The 18986-nt window shown below is 50.7% G+C and overlaps 3 protein-coding genes across 5 annotated transcripts; 2 read left to right on the forward strand and 1 right to left on the reverse strand.

Annotated features, from left to right (window-relative positions):
* The first annotated feature begins 107 nt into the window (after nucleotides 1-107).
* TBC1D13 (TBC1 domain family member 13) lies at nucleotides 108-8775 on the forward strand. 3 transcript variants are annotated; one of them, XR_015913395.1, is made up of 13 exons: nucleotides 108-133; nucleotides 217-290; nucleotides 443-483; nucleotides 966-1027; nucleotides 1322-1421; nucleotides 1804-1886; nucleotides 2037-2196; nucleotides 2992-3199; nucleotides 4007-4170; nucleotides 5618-5778; nucleotides 6013-6070; nucleotides 7196-7684; nucleotides 7759-8775. XR_015913395.1 is itself a non-coding variant. In XM_088525215.1 (12 exons), the coding sequence occupies exons 1-12, from the start codon at nucleotides 111-113 to the stop codon at nucleotides 7259-7261; spliced, it is 1200 nt and encodes a 399-aa protein (XP_088381341.1). In that variant the 5' UTR covers nucleotides 108-110; the 3' UTR covers nucleotides 7262-8775. The 3 variants fall into 3 exon arrangements, 2 of the variants coding, with proteins under 2 accessions (XP_088381341.1, XP_088381342.1); XM_088525215.1 differs by having other exon boundaries at nucleotides 7196-8775; XM_088525216.1 differs by lacking the exons at nucleotides 6013-6070; nucleotides 7196-7684; nucleotides 7759-8775 and having other exon boundaries at nucleotides 5567-5668.
* Nucleotides 8776-11179: 2404 nt separating this feature from the next.
* On the forward strand, nucleotides 11180-13385 carry ENDOG (endonuclease G). Its single transcript, XM_010228095.2, has 3 exons — nucleotides 11180-11674; nucleotides 12103-12212; nucleotides 12653-13385. Exons 1-3 carry the CDS (start codon nucleotides 11180-11182, stop codon nucleotides 12933-12935), a joined length of 888 nt encoding a protein of 295 aa, XP_010226397.2. The 3' UTR covers nucleotides 12936-13385.
* A 626-nt stretch (nucleotides 13386-14011) lies between these two features.
* Nucleotides 14012-18277, reverse strand: SPOUT1 (SPOUT domain containing methyltransferase 1). The gene is made up of 12 exons (XM_088525218.1): nucleotides 18227-18277; nucleotides 18103-18145; nucleotides 17766-17888; nucleotides 17244-17403; nucleotides 17025-17114; nucleotides 16655-16704; nucleotides 16313-16443; nucleotides 16004-16076; nucleotides 15537-15635; nucleotides 14729-14831; nucleotides 14205-14352; nucleotides 14012-14133 (listed from the first exon to the last, which is right to left on the reverse strand). Exons 1-12 carry the CDS (start codon nucleotides 18263-18265, stop codon nucleotides 14041-14043), a joined length of 1152 nt encoding a protein of 383 aa, XP_088381344.1. The 5' UTR covers nucleotides 18266-18277; the 3' UTR covers nucleotides 14012-14040.
* Between the last annotated feature and the right edge of the window lie 709 nt (nucleotides 18278-18986).

Here is an 18986-nt window from a genome sequence, read left to right on the forward strand (position 1 = left end):
GGGCGTGGCTTCCCCAGCCCCGCCCCCGTCCCCCCTTCTCTGTTCCCCCCGGCTCCCGCGCGCTTCGTTTCCAGCCGGAGCGCTTGGGCGGCGCAGGGCGCGGGGCCGCCATGTCGCGGCTGCACCAGAGCAGGTGGGTCCGCGCGGCGGGCGGGCCGGGGGCGGGCGGGCAGCGGGGCCGTCACTAACCGCCGCCTCGGGGCCTGCTCCCCGCAGGATCGCCGACTTCCAGGAGGTGCTGGGCGAGCCCACGGTGGCGCTGGCCAAGCTGCGCGAGCTCTGCTTCAGCGGTGAGCGGCCCCGGCCCGCGCGGGGGGACGCGGGGCGGGGGGGGCCCTTTGGAAACGTCTCATGCCCGGCAGAAACGCGCCCCGCTGCCGCTCGTGCGCCCTGCTGAGGGGGCCGGCGGGAATTAACCGTCTCTCTGCCTGGTGTTTCGCAGGAATCCCCTTTGACGGTGGGCTGCGCTGCCTGTGCTGGAAGGTGGGTTTTGTTTGGAGCGCTTTTGTTTCCTGCAAGCGATGCTTTGGGTTGCTGAAGCACAGAAAATATTTTTGGGCGCATAAAATCATAAACACAAGTAAAAATGCAGAGTTTAAAATCCACTCTGAATGAGCATGTGGAGATTAGCGCTTGGCCCAGTGGCAATAGTATTTACAGGTTAGTCATTATTTTGGATGCTAAAAAGTGGCCGTCTGGTCTTTGCGTGAGCACAGTATTAGGGGAGGAGCAGACCTCGCTCAGGTTTGCTATTGACCTCCCATGCGAAAAGGCCTGTTTTGAAAACGTGCCCCTGAGATACTCCTGACCGTGCCTTGGCCAAGCACCAGGCTCTCTGCAGAGAGGAGAGCTCTCAGTTGTTCGAGGGAGCCAGTTCTAGCTGCCGTGTCTGCTTTGCTGATCTGGCAGATCTAGTAGCTCATGCTCCACACACTGATATATTTCTGTGTCTTTCGTCTCTGCAGATACTCTTGAACTACCTCCCTTTAGAGAAAGCCTTATGGAGCTCTTTGCTGAAGAAGCAGAGGTGAGGAGATCTATATTTGTTCCTTCCTTTCTAATGATCTCTGTAGAGAAATGGAGTAGTTCCTTAATTATTTAAGTACCTATATCAATGAAGCATTCTTATGTGGAATGCACTGTTCCGTGGACTGTCTCGTGGGGTTGATGGATTGATCTCTTAACTTGAACTCAGCCGAAGAGCAAATCAAATGTTCTCTGGCTAGCAGGGTAGTACAAAAAGATCTATTTGAACTTGGTGTGGATACTTGCTTTGATTTAGTCTCTTGCTTCCACATAATTTCCTGTTTTTCTCCTTAAGGGATCTGTATTCCCAGTTTCTGAAGGAAATGATTATCCAGCCTGGGATTGCCAAAGCCAACCTGGGTGTTTCCAGGGAAGATGTGACCTTAGAAGATCATGTAAGTGCTGTTCAGCCTTTATGGTGCAGAAGGTTCCCCAGAGTTACGAGCTGTTGCTCTGGAGTTAATCTCCTGGCTGCTCTTGGCTTAGCTTTCCGACTGTTTTGCCTTGCTGACAGGAGGGAACGTTTCTAGGTACCAGCTCTGCACTTATGTCTTAGTAGTCTTCAGTCTGAATTATTAACAAAGCATCAATAGTTCTGAAGGGAGCTTTTCACAGATATGTGTATCCCTTGTCTCGTCCTTTGGAACTGGCTACCTTGGCTACAGGTCTCCTGAAAAACAGGAGAGGGTCATGGCAGGTGCTTCTAGCAAGGAAATGTTCTCCTGGAAAGTCATTTCCATGGATAGACTCACGTGTGTGTTATGTTCACTTTTTTAGCCCCTCAATCCAAACCCGGACAGTCGATGGAATACCTACTTCAAGGATAATGAAGTGCTTCTCCAGATCGACAAAGATGTCAGGTATGTCATGACTCAGGTTGCTGAACCAAAGTGTTTTATTTAACGCTTTGTGCTTTGAAAATGAAGTTTTCTATTAAACCAAGCTTCTTGTTTCAGATAGGGCACATAATTCCTCTTCTCGTACTTGACTTCCTCCTGTGTCCGTTCTAGGCGGCTGTATCCAGACATGGCATTCTTCCAACGCCCGACCGACTACCCCTGCCTCTTAATCCTGGACCCTCAAAATGAGTTTGAGACGCTGCGCAAGCGGGTGGAACAGACCACACTCAAGTCACAGACAGTGGCACGAAACCGCAGTGGGGTTACAAATGTAAGAGCTGCGTGAGGGTTGCCCCTAGGGCAAAGCATTCTAGCTGATAAGGGGAATATCATTTGTCATTATATTCCTGTCCCTCCCTGCATATGTGAGGGAATTAGGCTAATATTCTAGCTAATGCTGCCTGTTCTAGTAGCTAGACAGTTGTAAAGAACCAGCTGACATTCCTGGTAAGGAATTAGGGGCTTATTTAATCTTAAGATTTTTTTTCCTGACTCCTGCTGAAATTAAGAGTTGCAGGAAGGTATTGGTATGTTATTCCTGACCTGTATGTCTTGCTGCATGGGAGCAAAGCACTGAAGGGCAAATTCACTGAAGTTAAATGTGCATGGTCTTCCAGACCTGGATCTCATACCACTGGGGTTGGGAAGAGCTGGGTATCTGCTGAAACATGGTGTCTTTTTCCTCCCTCATGAGCATTACTGTGTTAACAGCACATATTTGCTGTTGGGGAAGGTAGCTTGCTACTAATAGAGCTTTGTCTCTTCCCTCCATTACTAACAAATGGGACTGAGATGTTTTCTTACTGCACGAGTGCAGCTTATGCTGTGATTTGGGGACACTGTAACTGTTCAGACTGGTTCATTCTTCCAATATATTCAGTGCTCAGACTTCAGTGCTTTTGTGCTTCCTGAGTTACCTGTCTTGATCTGTGTGAATACCTGTCTGCTTAAGATATGCTGCCCAAATCTTTTGGGGAGCTGTGTGTTAAGAGCCAAGCTTGTCACGTGTGAGAAACTGTACCAGCTCATTACCCAGAATCAGCCCTAGTCTTACCTTGCTCTTCAGGTGAGCTCCCCTCTTAAAACACCTCCTAATTCTCTGAGCGAGTATGAAGTTCTGCCCAATGGCTGTGAAGCTCACTGGGAAGTGGTGGAGCGAATCCTGTTCATCTATGCCAAGCTGAACCCCGGCATCGCGTACGTGCAGGGCATGAATGAAATAGTGGGGCCTCTTTACTACACCTTTGCTACAGACCCTAACAGCGAGTGGAAAGGTGAGAGACTTTCGTCTCAGCTCTCGTACTGCATGCTCTATGTGAAGACCTGCTTCAGGAATGGGACTCTCTTGGGAGAACCCTGGTGTGCAGGGATGGGCTGCACAGGGGGACTGACCTGCAGGAAATGTTTACTAACCTGCCTTGGTGCCCAGCTGAGGCTGCCATGCTGGGAGCTGGGAAACTCAACCGAGGGCTGCATTAGTTGTCTTTAAAAGGTGACACAAAACTATCTGGAAATATACTGGTAGTATATTTCAACTGATTATGGGGTGCGGGGCAGGAAATAAGGAATTTTTAAGATCCTGGAGAACTGACAACTCAGTGGGCTCTGAGTAGTAAGGATATGGGAAGTGTTTGTTGTTGTTGATTTGTATGGATCCAAGTTGCACTTCCTGACTGAAACTTAAGTGCCTTGTAAGCAATTGTTTGCTTGTACTGTGCATAGCTTATGAAAGAGGGTGGAAGGGGAGGACTTGGCCGGTGATTCCTGCTTCACGGAGCTCTGAGGATGTGTGCGGGCAGCAGGCAGAGCAGATGGTGCTCTCGCCAGCAGATAACTGGTTCCTGACCCCATGTCATGAAGACCTTGTGTTTGACACAGGCTCTCTAGTTGCCATGGCTCTGTAGATTTTTCTGGTTAAAAATAATAATAATAAAATGCCTAAACTTGCGCCAGACCAACAAGCCGAGATCTTGTTGGATCTACTGGCATCCACTAGAGCAGCCAGATTATTGAGCAAGAGCAGTTCTAAATCTGGGTGCCTGTCAGTGATGCTCCATCTCGTCCCTCATCTTCTTTTTCAGAGCACGCTGAAGCAGATACATTTTTCTGCTTTACCAACCTAATGGCTGAGATTCGGGACAACTTCATTAAGAGCTTGGATGATTCTCAGTGTGGCATTACCTACAAAATGGAGAAGGTCTATTCCACCCTGAAGGAGAAAGATGTGGAGCTGTATTTGAAACTGGTGAGGAGCTCGGTGTTTCTCCGAGTCGTGGTCGGAATGTGAGGAGTGGGACTCAACAGTGACCCCATCTTGTTAAACTTCTACTGTGCTTGAGTAGGAAGGTTGAGAGAGCGTAGAAAGAACTTTGCCCCTAGGCAAGGGCTGTGTTATCTGCCTCCTTGGAGCTGACGCAGCAGAGCTTTCCTCCCGTGCGTGGCTGCGAAAGCAAACAGTGCCACAAAGCTGCCACTCTGGAGTGACTTGGCCCTGATCACCTGTGTTGAAGCTTAGTTGGAACTGGAATCTGGGCTTTCTTGCTTTCAGCAGGCTAAACAGGAGCTTTCCTGTGAAAATCCTTGGAAGCTCAGATCACAGGGATTACGTGTGTCTTTTAAATTACAATTTTAAAAAGAAAGTCATCCCTCTGCCACTGAATGCCCTGACTTAAACTGGAGTTTAACTCTAGTTAAACTGGACCTAGAAATCACTGTGGAAGTAAACCAAAACCCAGCAAATTGGACCATTTTTCTTCATCTGAGGACCTCTCAATGTTTTGGGTTTTTTTGTTTTGGTAGAGGGTTTGCAGAGCATCTGGAAGGCAGCTTTTGCTGAAAGCAGTTTGAAATCTTGCAGTCCATTTAGTGTCAAAGGCCAAGGAGAACTTGGAAGGAAAAGTTGCTCTTAGTACTCCGTCCTTCACCAAATCATGTTGCACTTACAAAACTCAGGATGTGTTTCTTGTGTAATCCAAAATTGGTCTGTCAGTGCAGTGACACAACCTGCAGTGTTGGCTGAAGGCTCATTCAGCGGGGAGAAAATAAAGTGCTCCCTGTTCAGCTGGCAGGAAATGGTTTTGCTGGTGCTGCAGCTAGTCCTGGGTTGTCAGGACCTGAAATCATTTGACATGCTTAAAATTTTGGCTCCTTTTATTTATTTTATTTTATTTTTAAATAGAGGGAAAAAAAAAGCTGCAGGCTAAAATTGCTTATAGCTATGTGTATGAGCTCTGCTCCATCTCTGTCTTTTTTTTGTAAATAGTAAATTCGTGGTAAATATAGGACTTCTGGAAAGCAGAGGCAATCTTGATCAAAACAGCATCCCTTTTGAGGGGGAAAGGGTTGGAGATCAGTGTTCCCCTTGGAACAGCATTTAAGTGGCTTGAAAAGTAGAACTAGACTGACCCAACCAGTGCCTTTAGGACAGGAAAAGTTCCTTTACTCCATGTCTTGGAGAAGAGCATTTTCTGACTTGTCTATAGACACAGATAGCTGTTCATACTCTCTCTCAATACAATGTAAATGCCAGAGGCTTCAAAGGAGGCGGTGGCCTTGCTGCTGCTGCAGTGTGAGTTGGCAGCCTGGAGCCCTATCAGGGTGGAGATGGGGATGGCAACATGGGGTGCATCTCTTGCTTGTAGGGAACTGGCCGAGAGCACGTACTCATTCTTTGCCTGGTGCATGTCTGACAGCAAGAACAGAACATCAAACCTCAGTTCTTTGCCTTCCGCTGGCTGACGCTGCTCTTGTCCCAAGAGTTCCTGCTGCCAGATGTCATCCGTATCTGGGACTCCCTCTTTGCTGATGACAAGCGTTTTGATTTTCTTCTGCTCGTCTGTTGTGCCATGTTGACGTAAGTATAGTGACAGCAGCTCTTTCCTGCCCTTTTCTTTCCCTCCTTTACATAAATTCATGGATTCGGGAGTCTTCTACAGGCACAGGTTAATGTGTCCCGTGAACGGGCTGTAGTCATCTGTCACGATGGAGAACATGTTCTCAAAAGTATCTATAAAGGCCACCTGTGGCCCATGGTTAAAAGTTTCTCTGTAAAGAATCAGAAGTAGCTGGATTAATTTCCATCTTTCAGACTAATCCGGGATCAGTTGCTGGAAGGAGACTTCACTCTGAACATGAGGCTGCTACAGGTAAGAGTTAAATACAGCAGAAATGGGAAGTAATTTGAAAAGCTCTTGAAATAATACTGTGAGACAGCATGATGACCCTAGGATATCCCAGGAGAATGCCTGTCTGAAGAGAATTGCCACATTTCTGATGGTTGTGTGCAAGAAATCTCAAGCTTGGTATTAGAGCATGGCTGTTACTGGAAGTGTGAGCCTCTGTGCACTGTGGTCCCCATCACCCATCAGGAAACTGTCCTCATGAGCTCGCTAAAGACAAATAACTTTTAGTTAACTGCTTGGGCTTTCTGGGTGGTGGTGTCTCTGTCCCTGCTCCCCAGGCTGCTGATTTTCCCTGTGCTGGTTTTCGTTTCCATACACAGAAGATGGCTGAACACTGTCAGTTCTGTTTTCTGAGCGCTGTCTGAATCTCCTCCTTCTGTTTCCCTCTCCCTCACCTTTTCTGCTATATCTTGGTGCTATGTGGCCTCTATGTCAGAGCATAATGTTCTTTGGTCTTCTGTCTGTGGGACACAGTGCTGCTCTCTGAAGTCCAGCACCACCGTTAAAATGAAGACTTTTTTTTTTTTCACTTACACACCCTTCCTACCCCACAAAAACTTCTACGCTTGTAGAATAAGCTCTATGCTAGAGTTTTTTTTAACCTTGTTTTGGTTTGCAAATAACTGAATGATTTCCAGCAAAGATGTGAACCCTGTATAACAGTCTTAAGTTTGTTGGCAAGTGGCTTTTGTTTAGTTTTGAGGTCTGCAAGAGCCCAGGGCTGTAAACACCTGCACTGAACAGTAGAATATCTCTGATTCTGCCAGTTCTTGCCTTGGACTGAGCACGGTGCTGCCTTTGATAAAGCCCTCTGGCATGAAGATAGTACTTGTATCAAGGCAGCTTAGCTGTACCCTTGGAGGAGAAATAAAAAGCCTTCTTGAAGGTCATTCAGACTTGATCAGTTACAAAATAAACCAGGGAACAGTTAGTTAGGGGAGTAGCTGAAGATAATGTTTAACCTCAAGCTTAGAGGTGTTAATCAGTGTGGCTGAGAATGCTATTGTTAAGGGTTGTCCCGCTTGGGTGGAGCGGTGTGTGCAAGGACTGTTAAGGAGACACTTATATCACTTTGTTTCTTTGATGCAGGATTATCCTATCTCTGATGTCCACCTGATTTTGAAGAAGGCAAAGGAACTTCAGGATTCCAAATAATCCATGAGCCTGGCAAAAAGTGCATGGCAGAGAAACTGCATGGCAGTGGATCCTAGGAGATGCCCCCACACAGGGTGATGCACTAAAACTCCTAGAGATCTCTGCAGGACTTCAAGTTTTGTGTTTTGGCAACTGGCCACCTGGAAGATTTTCTTCTACTCTATTTATTAGGTCAAGGACTGAATACTTCCCCATCTACTTGGGTCCTGCACTCCATATTTTTCAAATCTTAAATGCCTCCATACTGCCAAAAGCAGTCCTTTGTATCTTTTTTAAATGACTTTAAGTCTGGGGAGAAAGAAACCATCTATCTGCGTATCCCTCAAGTCCTGTGGGATGAAATCCTTCTGCATTATGGAAGTATGCTCGTGTGGAGTAACTTCTGATGAGGAAGGGACAGGTTGGATCCAGTGAAGTTGGTGGGTGAGTATAGAAGGATCTTTCTCCTCTAAATAGAATGTATCCCACTGGAGTCGCTCATTCTGCCGTTCACGTAGCTTCTGGATTCTTCTCCTTCATGTCTGCACTTAGCCATCACGGGGATGTGCAAAAAGGAGGACTGCATCAGCTTCTGGTGTGTGTCATCTGACATCCAGCTGTTCGGACTGCCACAGGAGGGAGAGACTTGGAGAAGCTGAGATGGTTGGACACAGTTACAGCGCGCTGCTTTGCGCACGGAAGTCGCCCGAACCCAGAGTCGCCTTATCAACAAGGTCTCCTCGAAAGACAAACTGGTGGTTTTAATCAACGAGGGAGGTTTAGGTTAAGTCAAGCCTTATTACGCACAGCCTTAGAGCAGGCAGTTGTTGCTGCAGGGAGGCTGACACCTCTAGCAGTCTGATCAGCAGCAATACTGGTTTCTGAGCTCTGAACTGGAGGATATGCAGCTACAATCAGGATTCTGAAACACAAGAAATGGGCATCTAGTACATGCTGTGAAGACAGCTGTATCTAGGGGCTAGTACAGGCATGACGTTGTGGTTTTCTGCCTCATTGACTTGCATAATACTGCCCCACATAAGCTGTAGTCACAGTAACCTTGGAATTACTTAACAGCAATTCTTGCCAGGGAAGAGTTTTTTGCTTTTAGGTCAGACCTGTACCATGTCTTTTTCTGGTGTGTTCCAGCGGGGATACAAGCATTTCAGTCGTTGGCTGACTCCTAGGGATGGTCCCCTTCTCTGTGTACCAGTCCTATGGGAGTCGCTGTCCTGAATTGGAGGTTTGTCCCTCTTGAGAGGGAAACCGTTGCATTTCAAATACAGTGGATCAGGCTTAGGTGAGTGAGAAATGTTGACCTGCAGGAATGTCAAACTGATCAGAACCATAATCTTCCTCCCTGGGAGGAACTAGAGCACCCAAGTGCTCTGACTGTGCAAAAGCTCTCAAACACTAATCCAGCATGCTTTATTCTTTCTGTGCCGTGCTGGCTCACCTCTGCGTAGCTGTTTGACACTGCACTTTTCTGTATTTATGGGTACTGATTTGTTAAAGGTCGGTCTTTTACTTTCTAAGATCTGCTTACGCTGCTGATGGGCTAAAAAGGCCCTAGCGAGAGGGGTTAGTCAGCTTTTGTACTAGCGTTATTTCCTTCACCTGAGGCCAGTTCTTTGTAAGCTACTGTAGTTTTCACTAGAGGGGCTGAGGACACCAGAGGACAGGTTGAAACACATTTTTATGTTCTTTTTGGCAACCTCAAGCAGTTGTTATTTTTTGGGTTTTTTTCTGACTCTTCAAATGATGCTGTAGCGACACAGATGCAGCCAGGTGTTGCTGCTGTGGTGGAACAAGAGCAACTGAAGGTTTAAGCAATCTGTAGCTAATGCCTCTGGCTAACTGTATCCCTCTGTGCTGAAATTCTTTATAGAGGGTAGATTTTTTTTTTGTCCTCCAGGAAATATGGAACCGATAGCACAGCTGTGTGATGGAGCATCCTGCCTACTGTAACCACTGGATGGATGCTCCTGCCTCCTCTCAGTGAGCTATTCTAGCTGGTCTCGTGGGCTCAGCTCTTGGGTACACTAGAGAGGCTGAGAGTCAGACCTTAGAGCCAGCTGGTAGATACAAATGCAGAACTGGAGGATGAAACTCCTAGGCAGTATTGGACCTCCTGCAACATGCTCTGCCTCTGAACTGCTGTAAATATTGTTGCTCTCTTACATTCCGTGCACTACTTGGGCTCTCACTTCCATGAGTACCTGGGCTGTCCAATTCAGGTCCCCTCAGTAAGTGCTGTTTTTCCCCAAACTGTGGTGTTTAACTGCTAGCAGGAGTGTCTGCAAGGGTTCTTCCTCTGAATGTCTAGAAGACTCCTTAAAATAACCTGAAAATGCAGCAGGCCAATCAGGATTAAAAATGTTACTTTCCAATGAATCTCTACTTGTTCTGAGAGTAGTTTTTGAGCCCTGAGGTCAACTTCTACTGCAGTGGGGCTGCCCCATCTCTGACTCTGCTGTTGGACTGTAGCACTGCAAACACCTGAGGGGTTTCAGGGAGGTGGCTCTTCCCACAGCAGTGCAGGAGGCTCTCGGGTAGAGGAAACATGCAGCCTTTCCATCCCTAGGGATTAAAGAACTGCTAGTAACTACTTTAAGGGCAAAAGAGTGCTTACAGAGGGGAGAAAAGCCTTTGGCACTTCTGGTGAGTTGCCTTGGCTTCGTTATTTAAGACGGCTGGTGATGTTGTTGAGGCCGGATGCTATTAACTAGCCCAGGGTGGTTCCTTGCTTGTATGGCCAAGAAACACGGTTCCACCTTGGGCTTCTCATCCAGAATCTGCAGCAGTTCCTGGGACCAGAAGGTCCCTTGAGGACCCCGTTTTGTAGGGGCCTAAAGAGAGGAAGTTTAAAGAGCTCTTGGTAAATCTTCATAGGCTGCCAACCAGGGGAAGGGGGGGACCCTTTCCTAGGAGGAAAAATAGAAAACCATGCTGGATGTGGGAAGAGATGGTCCTTCCTTCTAAGGAAAGGACTTGCTCTACCCTTTCTTCACCTTGCTGTAATTCAGGCCTCTGGAAATTTTGCAGCCTTGATGATAAGGTAGAAGAAACAGAATAACGAGAGTTGGAGTCGGCTGTGATGGCTCCCAACCTTGACTTTTGAGATGACACTCTGACATATTGTTGCTCAGTTTGGCAGTGAGTGGAAGGAAGGTCACAGGCTGCTTTAGGGGAGCTGGGGGCATTTGGGAATAGCGGCTACTTTCCCTTAGCCAGTGTTGGTGATTTTGTTTTAGCCTAAAACACCCTTTCCCAGGAAAAGAAAGCAACAAATCTGTTAGTTTTCCAAAGTAATTTTTTTTAACCTTGCCTGGAAAGAGCTGTGTCAGAGTATGGCAAACATTTCATCACTCTATAAAACTTTTAGGCTGCTTTTTAAACTTTTTTTTTTTAAAAAAAAAAAAAAACCTTGCCTGGAAAGAGCTGTGTCAGAGTATGGCAAACATTTCATCACTCTATAAAACTTTTAGGCTGCTTTTTAAACTTTTTTTTTTTTAAAAAAAAAAAAAAACCTTGCCTGGAAAGAGCTGTGTCAGAGTATGGCAAACATTTCATCACTCTATAAAACTTTTAGGCTGCTTTTTAAACTTTTTTTTTTTGTAAGGTTTCCTTTAGCTAAAGGTGGTGGCCTTGTGCGAACATCTCTTGGTGACGTGACTCGGGGTGAGGCTGGGGGTCCCGGCGGCCGCGGGGCACCCGGGCGCTTTGGTAGCCCCGCGCTCCCCTCAGCTCCCCTCAGCGCCGCGCGCCCTGGGCGCTCCCCACTAAAATGGCTCCCTCGCCGCGCCGAGGCGCCCGCTCGCTCTTAAAGCGGCCCCGCGCCGCGTGCGGGGCCCGGCGGCGTTTGCGCGGCCGCAGCCCGGCCTTCCCGCGGCGCCGCTTTAAGGGGCGGCCGCTCGGCGGGCGCGAGCGGAGCCGGCCATGCTGCGGGGCCGCTGGCTGCTGCCCGCGGGCGCCCTGGCGCTGGGCGCCGGGCTGGGCGCCGCCGTCACGGCGCGGCGCCGCGGCGAGCCGGGCGGCGCGGGGCTGCTGGGCCGCCTGCCCGTGGTGCCGGTGCTGGCGGCCGCCGAGGCGCTGCCGCCGCAGCCCGCGGGCGGCCCCGAGCTCGCCAAGTACGGGCTGCCGGGGCTGGCGCAGCTGCGGAGCCGCGAGTCCTACGTGCTCTGCTACGACCCGCGGAGCCGCAGCGCGCTCTGGGTCATCGAGCGCCTCAACCGGGACACGCTGCGCGGCGCCTCCGAGCGCGCCGCCTGCGACTTCCAGGAGGACGCCTCGGTGCACGAGTACCACCGCGCCACCAACGCCGACTACCGCGGCAGCGGCTTCGACCGCGGCCACCTGGCCGCCGCCGCCAACCACAAGTGGAGCCAGAAGGCCATGCAGGACACCTTCTACCTGAGCAACGTCGCCCCGCAGGTAGGGAGGGCTCCCGCACCCAGCCAGGCTGCTGGCCAAGGGGCCTAGGCATCCCTGGCATCGTCCCTCGCTAGGGACAGAAAGGGACCAAAGTGGCTTGGGGGTGGTGGGCTTTGTGCTAGACCCTCGTCCTGCAAATGCGTTTTTGCTGTCAAAAAGACCCCAGTTTACTTCAGCACAGCACGTTGAACGGGATGTTAAATGCTCACAAAAATGCGGGCCTGAAATCCGCAGGGGCCATTGGTGGGAGTGAACCAGGATCTCTCCTTAGGCAGCCTCCATGGAGGAGGTGACAGTCACAGCCTCTCTGTAAAGTGCCCTGCTGAGAAATGTTGTGCAGAAGCCACGTGTTCTTGAGGAAAACGGAGCCATGAGGAAGCGTCCCCTGAGTGACCTTCCCACCTGCATTGCCCTGATTGTGCTTCTAGGTGCCCCACTTGAACCAGAACGCGTGGAATAACCTTGAGAAGTACAGCAGGAGTTTGGCTAGGAACAACAAGAACGTATACGTCTGCACGGGACCTCTTTTCCTGCCCAGGTAAATGTGAGGGCTGTGTAGGGACAGCAGCACATTGTGGGGTTAAACAAGGCTGAGGGATTCCAGTTTCCTGAGCATGCAGCAAACTGATTTGCTCAGCCCCTGTTCAGTGAGTCCGTCTATGTGTGTAGGGCCTGTGGACAAGTGTTTTCTTGGGGTTGGGATTAGTTTACCTGTTTCCAACTTAGCAGATGATTTCAGGAGCAGTTAGGGTCAGACCTTTCCCAGGTGGGATCCATTTCTGTGGCTCTTGCCCAGCTGCTATCATTAACTGTGGCATCTATTCTAGTGCTGTTTTCCAGAGATACAACATAAGGCTTTTATACACAGGATGCTCTGTGCCATGTTGGAGGTGGCACTTGGGTGTTGCAGGAGAGCTGAGAAGGTAAATGTGGGACCAGGGCAGGAGGTAACGGTAACAGCCATTGCTCTTGGCACAGGATGGAAGCGGATGGGAAGATGTACGTCAAGTACCAGGTGATTGGGAAGAACAACGTGGCTGTGCCCACCCATTTCTTCAAGGTGCTCATCCTGGAGAAGGAGAGTGGAGAGATTGAGCTGCGCTCCTACGTGATGCCCAACAGCCCTGTGGATGAGAACATCCCGCTTGAACGATTCTTGGTTCCCATTGAGAGCATCGAGAGGGCTTCGGGGCTCCTCTTTGTCCCCAACATCCTGAAGAAGACAAGTAACTTAAAAGCCATCACAGCTGGGAAGAAGTGATGAGCCATGACTAAACAACTTAAGGTGTCCTCTGGCAGGGACTGTGACAGCAGTAGGTAGCAAAATTATGTTTCCTTGCACACTTTTAAATGTGAAATAATGTTAAATCAGTGCTTCTCTCTGCGTAGGACTGGAGGAAGGGCAATATTGAAGTGGATGTGCAAGGCCAGTCTCGGAGGCAGGTCCTGCAGGAGGCTCCTGAGCCCCCGATAGTCTAAGAGCATGTCCAGGGTTTGCCTGTAGAACTGCAGTACTGAGGATGCTCCTGTAACTTACTCCCTTTGAGTTGTGTGTGGCTCATTAAGAGACAATGGCGAGTTACTTAATTTCAGATATTTGGCAGGGAAAAAGAGGTGTGAGATGGGTGAGTACCTGCCCTTTTGTGGTAAAAGGATTGTATAATGTTTTATTTCAGAAGATGATTTTTAGCAGTAAAGCTTTGAAAACTCAGGGTATTGACCATTTCTTATCTGCTCTTAACAAAGCCTTGAAAGCCTAAACAGTAAGGAGGACAGAGCCAATTTTCCAGGTGTTTTCTTGCTTGGTTTTACTGTAAATAGAGTTTAAGATCTCTAATTAGAGCCAAGGCAAGATGTACGTATGTCTTTTAGATCTGAGGCCCCACTGAAGCTGCAGCCCTTCCTGCTGTGAGTTGAAGGAGAGGCTGTGGGACAGGAACTGCTTCCTGGTGTAAGGACGGCAATTTGACTTCCTTATGTTGACTTAAACTGTGAAGTCCACTGGGCTCCAGCAGCACTGAGAGTGCAGGATCTCCACCTAGTGGGTGTTCCTTGTCCCTATCAAGACATTTGCACACATTGAGGTGGATGAGGTTTGATATTGTTTTATTCTCCATCCCGGATACCTGAAGTGGCCCCCCAGTCAGGCGTATCCCCTGTGGCCGGGGTGCATGCAGGCCTGGACCACGCAGCAGGAGAGCTCAGACTTCTTGTGTCCAGCACAAATAGACACTTAGTCCTGCTGCACCGTCAGTCATGTTGTGTCTTTTGCTTTGCCCAGGCCCGGCCCCGAAGGGCTCTTGGAGCCATTGACACTTGAATAGCAAAGGGCTCTTCCTCGAGCCAGTCTGCAGCCGATGGGAACATCAGGGGATCTCCTTCCCTTGACTGTCTCTGGGTGTCTTCACAGCCTCATCGATGTGGGGTCTCAGCGATGACAGGGAGATCAGCAGTGCTTCCTGCAACAGACCGAGCGATGTCCTTGCAGCGCGTGTCGCTGCCGAGGCCGCGCCGTGGCCGCCCGCCCTACCTCCGTCCTGATGGTTCGGCTGCCTTGGCCGGGACAGGTGTTCAGGTAGAGGTCAAACAGGACACTTGGGTCAGTGACCTCCAGGTTTGGGTCTGCATCAACCCCAGCTTCCAAGCCCTGGAGACCTCCAAACACGACCAGGGCGTGCCTGAGAGGGAACGCAGGACACGATTAGCAGGGAGACTGTCCCTCTCCCCTCTTTTTACCCAGGAGAGCTCTTCATGTGCCTCGGACAATGAAGTGGATTAAGAATTTGCTTTGCTGTCTTTTTTTTAAACTTTGCTTTGCAGGTTGCAAGAAAAGGACACATTTTTGTGTCCAGGTAGGTGTAATCTGTGCTCAAGCTCCTCTGCATCACTGAGGCAGGGAGCTGGGTGCTCTGCTGACAACTGCCCAATGCAGCAGCCTCCCTGGGGAAGCTCCGCAGCCCAGGAGAGCACAGCCAGGAGCCCGCGTGCGAGTCCTGCACGTGCACCTGGGAACAGCCCCATCTGGGAGAACACCAAGGTGGGGATGACATGTACCTGAAGGAGGGGAGACTGGCTTGGTCCACGGGGCTCCCGTGCTCCGAGGTCCCAATAGAGAGGTCGTAGCCTTCCTTGAAGGGACACTCGGAGAAGACGGCACCTGGGAAACGAGCACAACGCGCGGTTATCTGCGTGGGGCCTCACCATGCTCAGGCCTCTTTCAACAGCTTCAAAGGCTTCATAGGTAACTGCTAGCAGCAGAAAGGGAATTGCTTCTCCGTGTTGCTAGTGTATCTGAAGGTGCAGTAAGTGCAGGCCTGCTCTCCCTCTTTCCTATGTTATCCTCTAGGTGTTGGGGCTTCCTAGCACCTTTCTCACCCCATGGGTGAGTACCCTTTCGTGAAAGCTCAAACGGGCACCACGAGCTCTTCGTTGGCTAAAGCAGAAGCAGTGGCTACATTTGCCTGTGGCTCAACACAGCCAGGTGGCACATCTCTGTTTTAGATAAAGCTCTGTACAGTCTATGCCAGAGACCTTTAAATTTCAGAGCTTATGGGTTGCCTAGGAGGTCCAATCAGTGAGGAGACAGGGGAAGAGCTTTTGATTTTCCTGAGCTCAAATGTCACTGTGTGCTTTCATGTAAGTGAGCAGGAGCTGGGTACTGGGGAGATGAGCAGCGTGGAGACAAGCACTGACTCCTTGTGTGCCTTCAACTGCTGGAAGCATTTGGAGCAAGGTGAGCAGATTTCCAGGACAAGGTACTGCTGGGTAACTGGGATGATTCACTCCCCAACCTTCATGGCTCAGATTGGTGTGGGCGAGGCTGGTTTCTGCTGCAGGGCAGTGAGTGGCTGGAAACACTTACTCAGGCAGGAGGCAAGGCGGACGCTGTAACCCCAGTACAGGCCTGACACTGTCCGAGGATGATGTGAGGACACCACGGTGCCTTTCCGCACTTTGCTGTCTGAAAGGGAAACAGAGATTGACAATCCCTTGCGCCCTCCTCGTGAGGGCTGGGTTTGACCAGCCACATCGTGAGATTGTCCTGGGGAAAGGTCCTGCTGTGGTGCACAACGAAGAACCACCATCCTGAGCCTGTCATGGAAAGCGAGCAAGTGCCCTCAGGATATTTATTACTGGTGAAAGAGCTGCCAACTCTTTCCACTAAACTGGAGAAGTGTGGCAAGGGTGTCCATAAAGCTGTGGAGGGTTGAAGGGGGCATGCAGAGCTGCTGAGCATCTTCAAGCATTGGGAATTTGAAGGTTACCACATTTAAAAAACAGATCCTGCAAGAATCAAGCCTACATATGTCATGGGGAGCAGTGGATTACCTGGATTCTGAGGTTCTTCCAGGCGCACAGTGACTCGCAGACCAGGATCCAGCTGCTTGTCAATCCGCACCTCCTGCAGTGACAGTCACCGGCAGTGTCAGCCTGAAGTACTGGGGGAAGCGGGGAGGGAAGGGACCCTCTGGGCAAGAAGAGGCCCATTCCAGCCTGGAGCTGGAAGCTTTAAACTCCATCCCAGCCCACTTGAAACGGGGCCTTCAGAAACCCAACAGGACCCACCCTGCCCACCTCGATTCTGCCAGAGAGACAGGGAGAGCCATCTGGGGATCTGCGGGTCACACGCAGACCTACCTTCCTCATGCCACAGTTAACAAAAGAGCCTCTGCCCGGCTTAGTTGGCCGGTCCAACACGACACCTTCTCGGTACTCTGAGTCCTCATCCACCCGCATGTGGTGGGGGCTGTCCAGGGGATTCAGCAGCCCTAGGGCAGCACAGAAGAAAGCGGCAGCTGAGAAAAGGACACAAACTCAGGGAAAACAACCAAGTACAACTGCTCTGCTGTTCCCTCCCTCCCTGCTCCTGTGGACCACGGCAGCTCAACCTGCTGAGGGGAAAGGCTCTCCAACTCTGAGGAGTCAGAGCTCAGGAAGAGGGGAGCCAGCAGCCTGAGGTGGAGGCAGTAGGATTCCTACCTGCAAACTGCAGATCCTCGTGTTTTGGAAAAAAGGATTTCCTCAAGTACCTGTTAACAGGAAAAGTTCAAACATGAAAACAGTTTCAAGCCTCAATTTAACATTTTCCTGACTCCAATGAGCTGCATGCTTCTCTCATTCTTAGCTCCCTGACCTATCTCTAAGACACTAAGCCTGTTATCCTACATTCTCTGTTCTTCTGATTGTTTTATTGTCTTGTTAATGGGTGTAATTGAAAGATCTCAGGTTAGTGCAACACACTGCAGCAAAAATAGTCTGGATCCTGCTTCTGCAGAAGACACCCATGGAACCTGGCACCAGATTTGGCTACCAGCCCACCTGCTGCACAGTCCGGCCACCCTGCACTTACTGAGGGCACTCCAAGTACTGCAGGATGCGAGCAAGCTGCACACAAGCCTTGCCTCTCTTCCCAATTCCTGCAAATTCCCCCTCCACGCTCCTGAAAGAGAGAGAGAACAGCCTGTGATCACAGCATTTTCTTGAGGTACATTCTCGGCTCAAGAAAAGAGCGGAGAAACAAAAAGCACAAAGGTAAGGTTTTCTGGGAAACAAGGCAGCTCATGTTTACTTTACGTCTTCTCCATGCTCATCAAAAACGACAATCTCATCCACACAGAAGATGGCACAAGCCCGAGCAATCTGTCCAGCAAGGTATGTCCGCAGCTCCAGGGACTGGGCGTTATTCAGGATAGAGCCTGGCAGGGCCACGCTCAGGGTGTAGTGACGCCCTGGGGAACAGAATGCAGTTGGAGATGTCAGGCTGTGGCTCTTCTATCTCCATCATTTTATTTGCTTCCTCAGTGAGAATAAGCGTGGGAGAAATGGGAACAACTTAAATATCTTAAATTTTAACCAGGGATTTTCTGTTAATAAAAGCTTCCCTGGCAGTGCCTACTATACTGTGTTTATGCCTCCTGCCAATCGTGATGTCTAGCAGGTAGCTGGAGCTGAGCCTCACCTTTTGTGTTGATATGTACAACTACCACCCCCCCAGCATCAACACAGATTTTTGACTTTTCACAACCCCCTTTTTTCCCCAGCCCCTGTTCACGGTCCTCTCCTCGGCTACCACAAGCAGCAGCAGCATTACCTTTATCCTCATTCTGCTCCTCTTTCTTTTGTGCCTGCTCCTTCGCAGCGAGCTCCTGCATCCTCTGCTTCTCCAGTTTCTTTATGAGCTTTATTTCCCTCCATTTTTTCTTCTCCGCTTTCCCTGGGGAATGAGGTGGGGGGGGGGGTAGAGAGAAGCATGGCCTGTTAAACAGTGACCTCCCCCGCCGCCACGGCTGGATGTGGAAGGGGAGGAGAGGAAGGAGCGGACGGAGGGGGCTCCCTCCGAGCAGGGGGACGTTCACAGACCGGTACCAGCGGCCCGGTGGCGCCCCGGTGCCCCTGCTTCCCCATCCCGCGCGAGGGCCCGGCCTTACGCTCCTGCTTCCAGCGCCGCCAGTCCACCTTCCTCTCCAGGCCCTGCGGGGACAGCGACCGTTACCAATGACCGTTACTGATGACCGTTACCGGGGACCGTTGGGGCCGTCACTCACTACCCACCTGCGTCTCCTTGGGCCGCTTCGCGCCGCCCGCCTCCATGGCCGCCGCGGCCTCGCGGTGCTGATTGGGCGGAGCCGGCCACGGACGGGTCACGTGGAGCGGAACGCGAGCCAATGGCCGAGCAGCTGGGGGTGTGTGCGTGTTGGCGGGGGGCACTGCCGGCAGCTTAGGTGTTTGCGCGGTGTGTGTAGCTAAGCAGGAGCTGCGCGGTCCGGCCCGGGATGGGTGACCGCGGCGCCGGGATGTGCGGGGATGTGCGCGGGCGCAGGCAGCGCTGCCGAGGCCAGCGGCGAGAGGGGAGCGAGAGGGGAAGGGCTCCGCATCTCGGCGCCTGTGCCCCGTTGTACGCTGCAAGCGGGGGGGTGCGACTAGGGGTGTATCGTGCCCCTCGCAGGGTGACTCATGGTGTAGGGCAGGAGCCGGCACACACAGGGCTGCTGCAGTTAATGTTCCTGACGCTCCTCCATCCTCGCGGTCTTTACCTGTTCTCAGCCATCACGGCTCTTTGGCACGTGCATGGTAGCAACAGAGGCCTGAAGCGGTGCCCTTGTCTGACCTGGACATGGCAGGACACGGAGCTGCTGCTTCATCAGTGGAGGTGCAGCTGCGGCTCTGGAGAAACAGCGGTGCCAATCCCCACCAGCTCCATCATGAGGGAGAGACACTTACTCCTCCATAACAGAAGTAATCCCACTTTAATAGTTTAATCACTACAAATCCTCATTGCGCCATCGCTTACAAGCAGCTTGTGCAGGAGCGA

The sequence above is a fragment of the Tinamus guttatus genome, unplaced genomic scaffold (genome assembly GCF_059628265.1).
Source record: "Tinamus guttatus ecotype Peru unplaced genomic scaffold, ASM5962826v1 Tinamus_guttatus_pri_ptg000226l, whole genome shotgun sequence".
Taxonomy (NCBI): Eukaryota; Metazoa; Chordata; class Aves; order Tinamiformes; family Tinamidae; genus Tinamus; species Tinamus guttatus.